The sequence below is a fragment of the Prunus persica genome, chromosome G1, assembly GCF_000346465.2.
Source record: "Prunus persica cultivar Lovell chromosome G1, Prunus_persica_NCBIv2, whole genome shotgun sequence".
Lineage (NCBI taxonomy): Eukaryota > Viridiplantae > Streptophyta > Magnoliopsida > Rosales > Rosaceae > Prunus > Prunus persica.
Genome location: NC_034009.1, coordinates 4,547,217 through 4,561,344, shown reverse-complemented (window position 1 = coordinate 4,561,344; position 14,128 = coordinate 4,547,217). Strand labels below are relative to the sequence as shown.

At 35.9% G+C, this 14,128-nt stretch overlaps 2 protein-coding genes across 4 annotated transcripts; both read left to right on the top strand.

Annotated features, from left to right (window-relative positions):
• Positions 726-3,080, top strand: LOC109946765 (zinc finger MYM-type protein 1-like). The gene is made up of 2 exons (XM_020555517.1): positions 726-2,052; positions 2,269-3,080. The coding sequence occupies exons 1-2, from the start codon at positions 726-728 to the stop codon at positions 3,078-3,080; spliced, it is 2,139 nt and encodes a 712-aa protein (XP_020411106.1).
• LOC18790345 (26S proteasome regulatory subunit RPN13) lies at positions 5,952-12,838 on the top strand. Of its 3 annotated transcripts, none has more exons than XM_007222658.2 (14): positions 5,952-6,069; positions 6,276-6,352; positions 7,341-7,433; positions 7,549-7,608; positions 7,909-7,947; positions 8,036-8,110; positions 8,202-8,268; positions 8,630-8,711; positions 9,777-9,895; positions 9,995-10,018; positions 11,040-11,134; positions 11,217-11,294; positions 11,425-11,479; positions 12,385-12,838. In XM_007222658.2, the coding sequence occupies exons 2-14, from the start codon at positions 6,314-6,316 to the stop codon at positions 12,525-12,527; spliced, it is 969 nt and encodes a 322-aa protein (XP_007222720.1). In that variant the 5' UTR covers positions 5,952-6,069; positions 6,276-6,313; the 3' UTR covers positions 12,528-12,838. The 3 variants fall into 3 exon arrangements, with proteins under 3 accessions (XP_007222720.1, XP_020410862.1, XP_020410861.1); XM_020555272.1 differs by having other exon boundaries at positions 5,957-6,069; positions 6,177-6,352; XM_020555273.1 differs by lacking the exon at positions 9,995-10,018.

The following is a 14,128-nucleotide window of genomic DNA, read 5'->3' as shown; positions in this document are numbered from 1 at the left end:
GGCCCAGCTTCGAATTTTTTTTTAAAAACCGGCTGGCCAAAACGACGTCGTTTTGGCCCAGCTTTTAATTTTTTTTTTAAAAAACCGGCTAGCCAAAACGGCGTCGTTTTGGGCCAGCCAGCGAATTTTTTTTTAAAATGTTCTGGCCAAAACGCCGTCGTTTTGGTCCAGGCCTTTGAAAAAATAAAATAAAACAGATTCTAAAGGGAACAGAACAGCCCAGTTCAGTTCGTGAAAAACCCCCACCCTCAGCCAGCCTTAGACCTCCAAAACCCCCATTTCCTAAACCCTCAAACCTAAATCCCCGACCTCCACCCCCCACAACTCCTCCATTGCCGCCACTACCAGCAGCGCCGCCACTTCCAAAAGCTTGCCTCCGCTTCCACCACCTCACAAATTCACAATTCAAGGTAAATACTAACTCTAAACCTAAATTACATTGTTTTAATTTATTGTATGTTTCATTTATGAATTTGTTGTGGTTAATGGTATAAATTTGGTGTTGTCTTTAATTGATTTTAGTTATTGTTTTGATTTATTGAATGTTTCATTTATGAATTTTTTGTGGTTAATTGGTATAAATTTGGTGTTGTCTTTAATTGATTTTAGTTATTGTTTTGATTTATTGAATGTTTCATGTATGAATTTTTTGTGGTTAATTGGTATAAATTTGGTGTGCTCTTTAATTGATTTTAGTTATTGTTTTGATTAATTTATGTAGCATTATGGAAAGATTTGTTAAGAGAAAGTCATCATTGGGTAGTTCGGATAGTGTGGGTAGTTCAAGAACTTCAAGTTCAAGACAAAGTGAGTTAGATGAGGTTTTGGCTAATCTTCAGGCAGACCCGGGACTAAGAATTCGTATGATGGAGTATGATACTAATATTAGAGATGAGGTTCGAAGAGCATATCTACAAAAAGGGCCTTGTCAACCTAGAGGTCATTCTTTCCCACAAAGTAATATCTCAGGAATTAATCGACGCTTCATTCCCCAATGGTTTGATGAATTTGATTGGTTGGAGTATAGTGTATCTAAAGATGCTGCATTTTGTCTTTATTGCTATCTCTTTAAATCCAATTTTGAACAAGTGGGTAGTGAAGCCTTCACTGGAGCAGGGTTTACGAATTGGAAGAAAGGGAGAGAAAGAATGAAGGTGCATGTTGGACCGGTTGGTAGTGTTCATAATAAAGCTAGAGAAGCTGCTACAAATTTGATGAATCAAAATACACATATTGAAACGGCTGTGAGCAAACACTCCGAACAAGCTCGTGTGGCATATCGAAGATGCTTAATTGCATCAATCAAGTGCACTAAGTTTCTATTGAGACAAGGTCTTTCTTTTCGTGGAAATGATGAAAGTGCCACTTCAAGCAATAGGGGAAATTACTTGGAGCTATTGCAATTCCTTGCGGACAATGATAAGAAAGTTAAAGAAGTTGTGTTGGAAAATGCTCTGGGAAATCTCAAGTTAGTAGCTCCAAGTATTCAAAAAGATATTGTCAATGCATGTGCGGGGGAAACACTTGATGTTATCGTGGGTGGTTTAAAAGATAGATTCTTTTCTATATTGGTGGATGAAGCACGTGATATTTCGGTGAAAGAGCAAATGGCTATGGTGTTGCGTTATGTGGACGACTCCGGGCATGTAATTGAAAGGTTTGTGGGGGTTCAACATGTTACCGACACCACTTCAAGTTCACTAAAGGATGCCATTGACATATTCTTTTCTTCCAATGGTTTGAGCTTTTCTAAGTTACGAGGACAAGGTTATGATGGAGCTAGCAATATGAGAGGTGAGTTGAATGGCCTTAAAACAAAGATTTTGAGAGAACAACCTTGTGCATACTATGTTCATTGCTTTGCTCATCAACTTCAACTAGCACTTGTTGCCGTAGCAAAGAAGAATATTGATATTGCCTCTTTCTTCACAACCACTAATAGTGTGGTTAACCATGTTGGAGCATCTTGTAAGCGGCGTGATGCACTTAGAGCACAACTTCAAGAAGAGCTTGTGGTAGCTTTTGAAAATGATTGTCTTATCACGGGGCGAGGTTTGCATTAAGAAACAAGTCTCAAACGTGCCGGTGACACACGATCGAGCTCACATTACGGTACCATTATTAGCATCATTTCTATGTTTTCATCTGTGATTCATGTGCTTCAAATGATTATTGATGATAATCCCAATGATAGTGCCGGTGAAGCAAATAAGATTTAAAGGGAAATGCTTACTTTTCAGTTTGTGTTTCACTTATTCTTAATGAAAGCTATATTGGGACTCACAAATGATGTGTCACAAGCATTGCAAAAGAAAGATCAAGAAATTGTGAATGCAATGGCTTTGGTGAAATCATGCAAGGAAAAGCTACATTGGATGAGGAATAATGGGTTTGATGCATTGGTTGAAGAGGTGTCTTCATTTTGTGATAAACATCATATTGATGTTCCTAACATGGATGAGGCATTCGTACTTCAAGGGAGGTCAAGGCGTAATGCTCCAATAAAGACAAATCGTCATTATTATCGTGTGGAGCTCTTTATTTATGTCATTGATGAGCAACTTACGGAGTTGGATGATCGTTTTAATGAGGTAAATACTGAGTTGCTTATTTGTTTGGCATGTTTGAGTCCGAATGATTCATTTGTAGCTTTTGATAAACAAAAGCTACTTCGTGTTGCTCAATTTTATCCTCAAGACTTTTCGGATGGGGATCTTTTGGCACTTGAAGATCAACTTGAGCTTTATATTCATTATGTGTGTTCGAGTAGTGATTTCTCTAACTTGCAAGGGATTGGTGATCTTGCAAAAAAAATGGTGGAGACAAGGATGCATCGATCATTCAATTATGTGTATTTGCTTATTACATTGGCTCTAGTTTTACCGGTTGCTACTGCTTCAGTCGAGAGGGCATTTTCCGTCATGAATATTATCAAAGGTCCACTTCGGAACAAAATGGGAGATCAGTGGTTGAGTGATAGCTTACTTGTTTACGTTGAGAAGGATGTTTTTGATTGTATTGAAAATGAAGCTATAATGCTACGTTTTCAAAATATGAAACCTCGTCGTGGCCAATTGTAATTTGTAATGTTGTTTTTTTACATGAATTATCAATGAATGTACTATAGTTTCATTTTCAATGTTATTTTCATCTTAAAAAAAAAATTGAACTTTTACACTATGACCCTACGAGATAAGATTTCTGGATCCGTCCCTGATTGCCAGTGCATAAGGCATTTTCACTATCATACTTTGATGTTCTCGATGGGCAACTCCTGGAACAACCACCTCTGGATTTTCAACGCAAGTTCCTTCCTCCTCTGCATGAAAGGAGAATGGGGCAACTGGACGTAGGACTAAGAGAAACCCTAGCCTTTTCGTTTAGGCCTTCACCTTGGCTTTGTTCAAATAGTTTCTCTTTACCATTGCGTTGTCTTTTATCTTGGTCCGAGAACAAATTTGATGGCTCAAAAAGTAGCAAATTGTTAACATCATCAACGTTAATTCTGAGCTTCATTTGTGTTGGACCCCTCCAACTTAGTAATGACAGGGCCAATATTGAGGTTGGGCTCATGAACTGCATCTTCAATTGTTATCTAGGATTCATTTGTGTTGGACCCCTACAGCTCAGTAATGATAGGCTCAATATTAAGGTTGCACTCAGGGACTGTAGAGGTTTATTCAAAGGCGCAAGGTGGGATACTTTTTGAGTCGCACCAGTTGCACACCAAAGACAATCCTTGGACAACTAAGGTTAGGGTGCCATTTCTGTATAGCGAATTGTGGCTTTATGGGTCCCAGAAGGTTAGGCCATGTAGGTCTGCTACGATGGCAGCAGATTGAATCGTCCCAGGTTGCAGATTTATTGTCTGATGCATCGATTAATACTGTGGCTCATGTTGTGATAGGGCTGTAGGATTTGTCTCATTTATTGTTGTGTTGACCATGGACTCTCCAGTATTGCACATGTGAATGCCCATTCTGGGTTCGTCATACAACCTTTCACTGTTTCTCTCCCAGCGATGACTCAAATGACTCCAATCGAACACATCATCTGGTTTGACAAGAGCCGAACCCTTCTAAGGATAGGAGAGAAAGCTTGACTATTTTTTAGATAGGCCGTGTTCGCATTTTCTAGTCGAATTTCCATCCGTCAACAAGCATAGAGGAGTTTTTAGGCCATTGACAACATATGCAGTGGCCTAGACTTCCACATTTCATATAGAAATCCTTTAGTCCCTGGTATTTCAAATGGATTATGCACTTAGCAGCCATTGGGCAAGGCATGACAAACCCTGGAGTTAGTGATTTTGTGGCATCAAGGTCGATGTGCACTTCAAGAAGCCATGAAAGCTAGCAACATTGATATATTCAACCTCAAGCACCGACCCAAGTTAAGCATACCCATTTGCCTGGCATTTATTGTTGTGAAGAGATTATGGGGGATACCATATGCCTGTACCTAGTATGCTGCTCGATTTGTCTGGATATTATTAGAAGAATGATAGATAGACCAATGTTTCACAATTATGGTGTAACCTTTGATGAACAATGGACCTCCATCAATCAATCTTCTTGCAACTTCTTCTTATCCCATCATGATGGAGCATACATTTTCTTTTGCTTTGAGGAGCTTCATAACACCCATCATGCTCTAGACCACTCTTAGAACTTCCTTGACAACATACTATGGTGGTTCACTGTCCGCAATGAGAAGTCCAACATGAGCAATATTGTTTTTGATATGTTTTTCCAGATCCTTACTATCTTTGGAGTGAATGACCATTTCATCTTCATATGGATAACCATCTTTCATATTGAAGAGTAAAGTTGAGACAATATAGTAGAAAGGGAGAAAGAGAGATGAGAAGGAAACAAACTTTCTGTCTCACACCGGAAGAGGAAACTGTAAAGGGAAGCCTCACATCTAAGCATTTTCATTTCACCCATAAGGGTCTAGCAGTTTCCAGTTGTAAAGGGCTTCCCTCAAGCTAATTCATTGTCTATAAAACTTATGTAAAAGGCTTCCCTCTGGCAGTTCACCACATCTTGATACAACAAATATCAAACTTGCCACTGCTTCTCCAACACTACTAGGCATATCTTGCACAGTCCTGCAGCAACTAATTCAGATTCGAAATCAGCCCATTTCCAGAACTTTCAAATCTTTCGGCAACCCTCTCTCCTACAATGGGTGGGACCCACATTTAGGCAGCAACCCTACACAAGGAAATTTGTGATCCGAATCAAAAAGTCACGATAATTGTAGTTCACTTTTGTATGCATTTATTTGAGAGAGAACCTTGAGATGCTTGTTTTGAAAAAATATGATAGATGAGAGTATGGACATATACCAGTCATAAAAAGCAAGGGTGTGCATAAATCCGTAAGTACTGTTCAAGTTGGTCAAATCAAATCAATATGAAACGATTTTATTTAGGTTTAACACTAAAAATTGAAATTTTAGATCAAACCAAACCAAATCGCAATTAGTTTGATTTGGTTTAATTTAAACTATTGAAAAATCCTCCAATTCGAATCAAATTGCATGTTTTTTTTTACACTCGATATTTCGTTTGATTTAGACTATTGAGAAATCGTCTAAATCAAACCAAACTACACGTTGTTTTTTATACTCAATATTTTCTTATTGGTTTTATCACTATTTGTTAGTATGCTCCATCCCACATTGATATGAACCATTTAATGCAAAAATACTAAATTCCTAAAACCATTCGAATTTAATACCATCTCTCAAAATTTCTCAATTTTCAATTCCTTCCCTATTAGATGGTATGTTAAATTTGATTTGTATGGTGATAAAATCCGTTGTGGATATTCGTTGTAAATTTTTTTATGTTTAACAAAATAAATAAATAAATAAATTTTTAGACCGACTGCCACTTTAGTAAATATGTTCGATGTGATGCCCGAATTGAAAAGCCCAACTCGTCCTCGACCTCGAGTCACTGACAACTCAGAATCCTGGAATAAAACTCTTTGTAAAACAAAACTCTCACAAGCTCATCCCCGAAAAATCAAATATCTTTATTTTTTATGCAATATGCAGGTACTTATTCTCATTATTATAACCGTTGTTATGATGATTATTAATCTTATTTTTGGTGTTTGTTTCCTTCTTTTGATAATTTTTGTGTCTGTTTTTTCTTTCTCTAGGGTTCGATTCCATTCAAAGCATTGGACTTCCTTTATTTTTTCCATTTACTAATTTTCAATATTTTCATCTTCTTCGTTCCCACCCCTTCAATTCTGTAGTTTTGAGCCGTTGAGGCCGCAAACAGAGAAGTTAAACAATGGGTTCGTCTTCAAACGCAGCTATACCACAAATGCAGGTAATATATATACATACATGGGTAGCTATTTTTGTTTTAATCTATAGGATATTGGAAGCTATAGAATAGTTGCGACTTCGTCCATATGTGATATGTATTTAATAAAACAACCACGGAACATTGCAAGTGTTAATATTTCCCAGAGGAAGGGCTTTCAGGGCCTGAACGTTTGATTATGGCTGGGAAAATTTGTATTTCCGATTAAATTTATGTCGGAACATGATAGTTTGGAGTACATCAAGTTGGGTGAAAGACTTGTAAGTGGGGATAGTCACAGTAACATTGGTTTTTTTAGCTTATGTGGAAGGACCTCCTTATGTTTTCTGGATGGTCTTTAAAAGGAATGACATCTCTAATTATGCGTTGGCTTTCGTATGAGTTGCATTTTATTTGCCCATGAAATAAAATAGAAGATGGATGAGAAATTTTGTTAGGAAATATCCATTGAGCAGGTGAAGTTTCTGTTGAGTTTATAGTTTGAGGGACCTTTTGGACGAACATTTAGAATTTGGAGTTTCTATCAAATTTATTAAATATTGGCTTCTCTTCTTTACACACTTTGCTTAGGATTTTCATTTTCCACCTTCTGTGTAGCATTATGGTACAAGCTTCTCCTTTCTACCTGTATTCCTCACTTTCTTTGTTTCATTTTGTTATACAAATTCCCAATACTGTACACAAATTCAGAAGCTCCAACTAGCATGATTCTGCTACTAAAAATAAATAAATTATATGTTTACACTCCAATTTCTATCTCAATTTCTTTTCTTCTCTTGCTTTGCTGGTATGTTATTGGTTGGCATCAGAATGTTAGTTTCAAACATTGACTTTTAGGCAAGTAAGTGCAGAATTCTATACTTTTATGTACGAGAATTCTATACTTTTATGTACGCTTGTCTGTGTTTGAGTGCACACATGTTTCTGTGTTCATCTCTTGTTTTCTGTGTCATGGTTGGACTTTCTGCATCAAACTAACATCTATTGGCAGGAAATTATGCTGGAGTTTCGTGCTGGTAAAATGGTTTTTGAGGGGAAAAAGGTTGCTCCTGATACCCGTAAAGGACTTGTTCGCATTGCGAAGGTATTTCATTATTCTAATTCTAGCCTTCAGAAGTTGACATCCATTCTATCTAATATTTATTTGAAGTATTTCTGGCACAACATTTTAGAGTAAATCTATCTTCTTTCTGTATCAGGGTGATGAGGGGTTGGTGCATTTTCAGTGGCTTGATCGGAGCCAAAATGTTGTTGAAGATGTATCCTGGATTATTTTTCATTTTTTCAAAAATCTTTTTCCAGTTTCTATGATTGTTGTTTTCATAGTTGTATTTTGTTGTTGTTGCTGTTTTTGTTATTGTTATTATTTCTTTAAGTCTTTGTTCTTTCATACTTGTTCAATTCTCCCTCTTATATTTGTACGTCCTTATTTTGTTGTAATTCTTGTTCACTTCACAGTTTCACTATTTCCATGTTTTTGTGTGTTTCCTCTTTCGGTTTATATGTATCTTCTGTTTTTATATACTTTTGCTAAAATTTCCTTAACAAAAATACCACAGGATCAGATCATCTTTCCCGATGAGGCAGTTTTTGAAAAGGTATTTAGGATTATTTGGGATTTTTGTAATGCAGATCTGCCCCCTCCCAAAAACCTAATATTCAAATCATAATTTTTGGTTCACTCAGGTTAATCAAGCATCAGGAAGGGTTTACTTATTGAAGTTCAACACTGATGATAGGAAGTTCTTCTTCTGGATGCAGGTTTGGTTTATTGTGAATCTATTTTCTTTTCTTACCATTCAATGTGTAAGTCTTATAAGATTCTAACTTTCATTGCTAATATGATATTAAGGAGCCTAAAGCTGAAAATGACTCACACTTGTGTAGCTCAGTCAATTACTACCTCAATCGACCATTAGGTATGTCAAATTCATTTTGTTGCTTTAGGCTACCACTAACATTATCTCTATTATATATTTTTAAAAAGAAGTTTCCGTTAACTGCACCTCTGCAATGTATTAAGCTTTATTTGAATTATGTACATGACACGTACTTCCAGTCCTTGACATTTAATGGCATGATATTTTTCGATAGATATTCATATCATATCGTATCACATCATATGGCATTGTAGAACATTACCTAACATGTGAAATCTCTCACTCTAGAAAATCTTTACGAAGGCTTCAACTTTGACTTTCAAAACCTGAAAGTTCAGTCTTTGTTTTGTTGCATTTCTGCCTCAAGTTTGATATTGTATTTATCTTGCTGCTTTGGCAGAGTTCCTTGATGAAGAAGGGCCTGATGCTTCTGTTCCTCTACAAGTTTCTGAAGATGTGGTTGAAGATGATATTTCATCAAGGTAAAGTTGTCATAGCATAGCAGTGAAACTTGCAACCTTTGTCCTGTTAGTAGCCAAAAGAGGGAGAAGGGGGAGGGGGGGAACAAAACTCCACAACAAGTAATAAAACATGAGTGGCGGACTTATAGTGGAATTTCAAATAAGTTTAGGGTTCTTTCAAATAGGTTGACATCAAATATTATATTACAAGATGAAAAAGGCTGCCACCAAATACTGTATCAGAATATAATAGCAAATTCTCAATGATTCCAAAGGCTGAAATGGCTAAACATAAAGCAATTGTATTTTTAAGAAATGCTGGTGAGCTTATTGACCTTTTTATCGAAGATGGTCAACTCCTAGTGACTTGTCAAGGAAAACTAAAATTTCCCCTCCTGGTGTAGTACTCACTGTAATGTTAACAAATTATGTTGTTATGATTGGACTCCCCTCATGGAAAGCTAAGGTGGGGAGGGTATTGGGGACATGGGCAACCTTTAATAAGATTTTTACAGTGTGCTCTGCATCTGGGCTTGCCGTAATGATGTAAGTTATTTTTTAATAATGCATGAAATTGTGGCTTGTCTCTACCCCTTTTTCATTTTGACAACATGAGCATTCTATAAGCGAACTGTTCATCAATCACTTGATGGTTGGATGACTATTGTGCCAGTAACTATGTACCAAGTTTTCTAAGCACCAGAAATCCTTTGTGTGGGTCCTTGGTCACAGAGGTATAGTTGGGGAGTGGGAATGGTGATTAGGATTTTGATTATCCTTCCTTTAACTTGTAGGACTATATTTCATGACCTTCAAGGTGGTTTTCCAGCTTGTGCTTGTGTTGTAATTGTTTTCATTCATATGTTCTACACAGTCCTATAAAGTCTTTGATTCATGATTTGAACTGTTCCTGAATTTAAAAACAAACTGTTTGTTTCTGAAAGTGATTATGATGATATACTTAATTTCTTGCATGCGCAATACCTTTATTATTTTCATTTGAAAACGTGTGTTTTTTCTTTTTCTCTGTGTATTCTTGGAATTTGCATAACATTACTCTGATATGATCAATGTTATGTCTTCCAGAGCTGGAATATTGGTGGAACCAAACTTCGGTGCAGAAGTAAGTAGCGATGTGACTTCTTCATCTGGCCCAGTGAAATTGGAAGATCTTCAAAGAATCTTAAGCAATATTGACCCAGCAGGTATCAAGTTTTCTCCTGATATTATACATTTGTATATAAGTCTTTTCTCTCATGTCGTTGAATTACTCTACCTTCTGTCACTTCTTGTGTCATCTGCAGATACTGCTTTGGATCCAGATGAGGGTGAGATTATGATCTTTTATCGTTGGTGTTGTTTTAAATGGACACAAATGCCTTACATCCAAACTTTTTTGATTTAATATGTAGAGGTTGCCTTGATCTAGGAAATTTCTTACGCTTTTCATTATCTGAACTATCTAATATATTGCATAGTTTCAATGCAAAATGCCCTTCATATTTTTTATTCAAAAGAAGTAGCAATATTGTGGAAGATTCAATGTGTTGCTTATTTCCTGTAGTGAAATCCTTAATGTTTAAAAATTACTTCAACGTGGCATGATCAAGTGTTTTTGATCCCCATTACAAAATAGATTAGAACGTGTACTCATAAATACTAGGTAGAAATAAGAAAGATAAATGAATTTCTACAAATGGGTCCATATTTTTAACCCTGTTTGCTTTTAGCATCGGAGGTCATCTATTTCCTTAATTCAGCCAGTAAATGACAATTTTTATGAACACTTTGCCCCGAACCATTATGGTGCTTCAGTATATGCCTTTCATTCAGTGTTTAGGCCCTTTATTGAGTGTTATTATTCAAAAAGGATGGCGTGGTGGGCGGTATTCCTGGAATGTTCATTTTGCAAATTGCCATACTAGCCTGTTTCTTTTCTCGTTCTTCCTTGTGGTGGCCTTTCTCCTAGTTGTTTGGCCAAATAATCAAGTTACTTGTGGGAAAAGTTCACTTTGCTCTGATGTAAGTAAATATGGTAATTGAGGCACAATTGGGTTAATTTAAATGGCAGAATCTGACAGAATTGATCCCAGAGGTTCAGGTGGTATTCAATGATTTTAACAAAACTGAGAGTTTTAAAAGCAAGGTGACAATGTGAATTTGGACCATTCACAGAGGATCTAAAGTGATTTTAATCCATAATTTTCGTATTAACGTCTCTATTGGGACCTGTCAATCATTATTTAAAATTCTAACAATTGGCATACTGGCTGATTGTAGTAGAGTATCTTCTACAATTCTTTAAAATATGATATGGCTCTAACATTTGACTTGCTTTTGTCGGGCTAGGCTTGAGTTTGGGGGACATATTGAAACCTGATTTGATTATGCCATTGATTGAGACATTGCAACTAGAGCAGCGTTTAGAGTCTTACTTACCTGAGGTATGCATCATTCTGGTACTTGAGTTCTCTGTTTTGTTATACACTACTTTTGCGCCATTGTTTGATTTGGTTGAGGTTGCAGGGTCAATGGTCTCCAGAGGATATTTTGGAGTTGCTGCAGAGTCCACCATTCCGCCAACAAATGGATTCATTTGCTTATGTAAGAATTTAAAATGTCATCTTTTGGAATTGTAATGCTGTTTGGTTGTTTTTTTTAATGAAGGTAGTTCGTTTCTTTTATCATCATTATCGTGCTAAACTTTCTTTTATCTTTCCCTAAATGTTTATAGGTACTTCGAACAGGACAGATAGATTTGTCTCAGTTTGGTGTTGACCCAAGTAAATGTAAGCAATCTATATGAGCAGAATCTTGTAGTTTTCTATTATATTCATACTTACTGAATGATTTATTTATTTATTTTACTTTTTTTTTTAATTTTTAAAATTTGATACTGTCAATGGGCGAATTCTGAAACTTGACAATAAGACATAATAGCATGTGAGAAACATCAACTACTTGTGAGATGCATCTTAGCCATTGCATTACCATTTGTGGAGAGAAATAGAGGAGGGGAAGAAGGGGCGGAGGGATAAGGAGAAGTAAGACTGGTAATCTCAGAGGACGAAAGTGGAAAACTGGAGGGGTGAGTGAGGCATCCACCTAGATCCACCATTTCAAATACGTCCTAATGGGTTATTTACTGAGCAGGAAGGAAGATGGAAATGCTGTGACTTGTATTTTTACTCCTTGACCTCGTCAGATTAGATTTTGGTAATGTTAAAGACATCAGTAGTTTCCCTTTTCCATTGCCTACTGTGTTCCATACTAAAATCAGGAGGGAAAGCAAACTCTCCATTCATACTATCCAATCCATTTTTCTTATTTTCCTTCCTTTGTGTTAAATACTGTGTCAGAAAAGATAACTCTGCTCTCCATCCAGGTTCCCCAATTCGACTATCAGCTTACCTCTAAATGGGAAAATCACTACCCATTCTTACTAGCATTTTTCAGACAATTCTAGTTCCATTTTAAAGTTCCTTTGGCCTGACGTGTGGATGAATCACATTTGCCATATGCAACTTCATTAAATTGAAAGGGCCTGATGCTGATGTTATTTTCCAGTATTTTGTATCCACTTGAGGATTTGAGAGCACCTCAACATGATATCAAATGAGACATAACGCTATATCATGATAATCCATGGTATTGTTACTTATGGTTTTAACTACTTTTCTCCTCTTTCTTGCAGACAAATTCACTGTATTGTCTTTTCTTGAGGCACTTGAGGATTCGGTTTCGAAGGCTTCAGAGTCTGATGAGTCGAGGCAAGACAACAAGGATTTAAGATCTGAATCTTGTAATCGTAACGATCCCATGGATGAGTCCAAGTAGTGGAGACACTTGTTTTTACGCGTTTCTGTTCATTTATCCTCCTTTCGTTTGTAGGACTTTTATCCAGTCTTCTTGTAACACTCTATACATCGTTGGTTCAGGAAAGGGAAAAGATGCAACAAGAAATGGTAAGTGTTGAAGATTTATTTAGAGTTCCTACTATTTCGTACACAGATCAATAAATATCTTAAAGGTTTCGTAAATTTTCCTTGTACATGTTGAATCGTTCATAATACTTGAACATCAAAGTTAACAATGTAACATGTCAAACTATTGGAGGTTAATGTGCTAACGTAGAATTGTTTGATTGATTGTTTTTTCAGTAAGATACGACTGCCATGGCTGCAACCTCCATGGTGATCAAGTTTATTAGTTGTATTTTCTTCAATTGCACGTATATCCTCTTACGTAAATTTGCAAAAGGTTGGGTGTCTAGAGAAATCGAATGCGTCTAGAAAAAAGCTTGGGTGGAAATAAAATCAGACAAACGAAAAGAAACTTGGGCTTTTCACATATAGAGAAAAATCTTTCAAGTTGAATATTTTAGAGAAATCTCCTGTTGTAGTTTTAAATGGAAAAACTAATACACGCTAAGGGCCAGTTGGGCATTGTTGTGTTGTGAAAATAATTGATGTCAGATTTGTTGTGAAAGAAATCAACTGTGAAATAAAATAGTTTGGCGTTTGGTAAACTTTTTGTTAAAAGTGATGTTGGTACAATAATCAGTTTTTTGAGTGTTTGGTAAATTTTTGTGTGAAAATGTTATTATCTGTGTATAATGACTAAAAATGGCACTATGTTGAAATGACTTTTCTATTCAAGTGTTTGGCAAAAAAAAAAAAAATAAAAATTACTCACTCTCTCTTACATATTTTTTTTGTGAAGTATGTTCCCATCACACCTTAAAAATTATTTTAATCATAAAGCAAATAAAGTATCATATCAAAAATATAGTGTCAATAATATGGTATTAACAAAAATTAAGCTAGTCATAAACAAGGAATCATATATAATTTTTAAATAGATGAACTCATTAAACTGGTGGCTATATGATTTCTCAATGCCTCCATTTTTTATGCTACTGAACCATCTTCTTGGTGTGCATCAACCTCTCTCTCAATCTCTTCACTTGGATGTCATTTAGGCCATCTTCACTTGAAAAAAATCATATATAGCAGAAATCAAGCTGTCATCCTCCTATGTTCACTCACTGAAATCACACAAAACATTTTCGTTTGACATGTACACTACTGTATAAAAACAAGAAACAGCCATATAAACACAAAGACATGGCGAATACTGTTTAATTCTTCTAGCTGTGATGTGAGTCACAGAACGCCGAGATATATAGCAAAACAAAGAGAACAAGAAAAGAATCAGACAACTAGACAAATTATTAATTAATTTGTTAATTAGAGTAGGGTATTTTACGATATGTTAAATCTGTAGAGGGTAGGTCAGGTTTTTATTTTATGTTTTTTAAATATTTTTTAAAATTACGAGTTTACCTTTAATTTGGATGGAAATTTGGATAGAATTATAAAATAAAATTAAAAAAATTGGTGGCAGGCCCTCAATTGACGATATTTAAACAATTGGAA